Source organism: Morus notabilis, unplaced genomic scaffold, assembly GCF_000414095.1.
Source record: "Morus notabilis unplaced genomic scaffold, ASM41409v2 Scaffold634, whole genome shotgun sequence".
NCBI classification, from domain to species: Eukaryota; Viridiplantae; Streptophyta; class Magnoliopsida; order Rosales; family Moraceae; genus Morus; species Morus notabilis.
Genome location: NW_010359282.1, coordinates 158036 through 159912, shown reverse-complemented (window position 1 = coordinate 159912; position 1877 = coordinate 158036). Strand labels below are relative to the sequence as shown.

General features: G+C 37.8%; 1 protein-coding gene across 1 annotated transcript; it reads right to left on the bottom strand.

The window, feature by feature from the left end:
• Positions 1-521: 521 nt before the first annotated feature.
• On the bottom strand, positions 522-1485 carry LOC21404005. The gene is made up of 2 exons (XM_010093978.2): positions 906-1485; positions 522-780 (listed from the first exon to the last, which is right to left on the bottom strand). Exons 1-2 carry the CDS (start codon positions 1271-1273, stop codon positions 723-725), a joined length of 426 nt encoding a protein of 141 aa, XP_010092280.1. The 5' UTR covers positions 1274-1485; the 3' UTR covers positions 522-722.
• Positions 1486-1877: the final 392 nt, after the last annotated feature.

The following is a 1877-nucleotide window of genomic DNA, read 5'->3' as shown; positions in this document are numbered from 1 at the left end:
CCCCCCTTACCGCCAGATTAGGATGGCTCGAAATTTCCATTAAGGTTGTTAGGCCCAGACCAAACTGCTTGAACTTTCATTATCTAATCTGAATTAAAAGTTAAAATCAATAGTTTACTAGGACACTTATGAAACTAATTCTTTTAATTCAGATGGTGAAATGAAACCTCTTTTAAAATTCATTATTCGGGTATGTATAAAATTAACCCTCTTTTCTTTTCTTTCTTTTCCCTTTTTTTGGAACAACAACTTTCAAGAATTTCGTTATGAAATCTTAAGATAAGAAATATCAAGTACGGAAAGATGAGATAAGATTGCTTTAACACTATGTCCCAAAACAAACTTTAATCATAATAAATAAAAGTTTTCTTGATATGTCTACTGAAGGATGTAATTGATTAAGCACAATTATATACCATTATACCACATAATCTTTTTCTGTTGTCTTTATCCATTGCCAAAGGGGGGGACAAAGCCATTAAAAAATAATAATTTAAAAAAAAACACGAACTTTTGCGCCATAATATCACAACAATGAACTGTAAAATTGCTGAAGAGTAATTACAACAGGCTTTACAGATTAGATTCATATTATTCTCAATACTAGGTAAAACCAATAAAAAAGAAAAATATCCAGTTCATCAGAAGACTAATTTTCAACCAATAGATGAACAGAGAAAACGACAAAAAAACCAAAGAAGCTCGAAAATCGAAGAGGATCTTCAAAACATGAAAGGAGTGGGAGAGAACGCCGGAATCACAGTCGGAAACGACGATCTCCTGAGATTAATTACGCAAAAAATCACATTAATTAATTCAAAAATTAACAAAAAAAATCAAATAATTAATCCCAAAATCAATCAAAATTAAAAACAGAAATGGAAGAGACCAAAACCATAGATTACCCGTAATCGTCGCCGAAGCTTGCGACGACATTCATTCTCGAGCTTCCGGAGCCGCTCTTTCTCTTGACGAGCCGCTCAGGTCCCGCCGTCCGATACTGATCCTGACGATCCTGACCGTCCGATCTCTCCACCATCACGACGTTGTCCTCGGAGATCGAGCACAGCGACGGCTTCCACTCCACCGGCACCGGCGCCGATCCAGATGCCCCGAGCCTCCCGCGCTTCGGCCGCCGCCGGTACCGCCGCGACCGGACGAGCGACCGCGTTTCCTCCGCCGGCGGAGTTGCCGACGACGACTGGGACGATTCTGGCCTGACCGCAGGCATGACGGTGGGGCCGCAGCAGGAGACGAACACGAGGAACCTCATGAATTGCGCGCGATTTCGAAGAGAAGTGAAATCCGAGAGAAGAAGCTGAAGAAGAGAGATCTCAGAGAAGACGAAGAAGAAGAAGGTGAATTTCTGTACGTACCATTGATTCTGGTATCTGAATCATTGTTCTTCTTCGTCTTTCTTCTTCTTCTTCTCGTTATTGTGGGCGTGGACTTTCTCCTGTTTTTCGTATAGGGGGTTTATATAAGGCGACGTTTAGAACGGTTGAGCCTTGAGGTCATTTTTCAGAGAGATTTTTGGCTTTATCTGGATTAAATTGATATTGCCCCCGGTTTTGTACATTATTACGAAATTACCATTCTAAGTCCACGCCTCGTTTTTTTTTTTTTTTTTTTTTTTTTTTTTTTTTTTTTTTTTTCTAATAAGTTGTTTAGTAAGAAGGAAGAGTGAAAGAAAAGGAAAATAGGCTAGATAAAAATTTTTATTTTTTTAATATTTGGTGGAATCACCCATTGATGATTAAAATAATTTTTTGTTCATATTTTAAAAGAGAATGTAGTAAATAGCATATTTATATAACTAAATGAATTAAATCACAGATTATAAAGCTATTTGAAGTAAATAGCAGTTTACCGCGTAA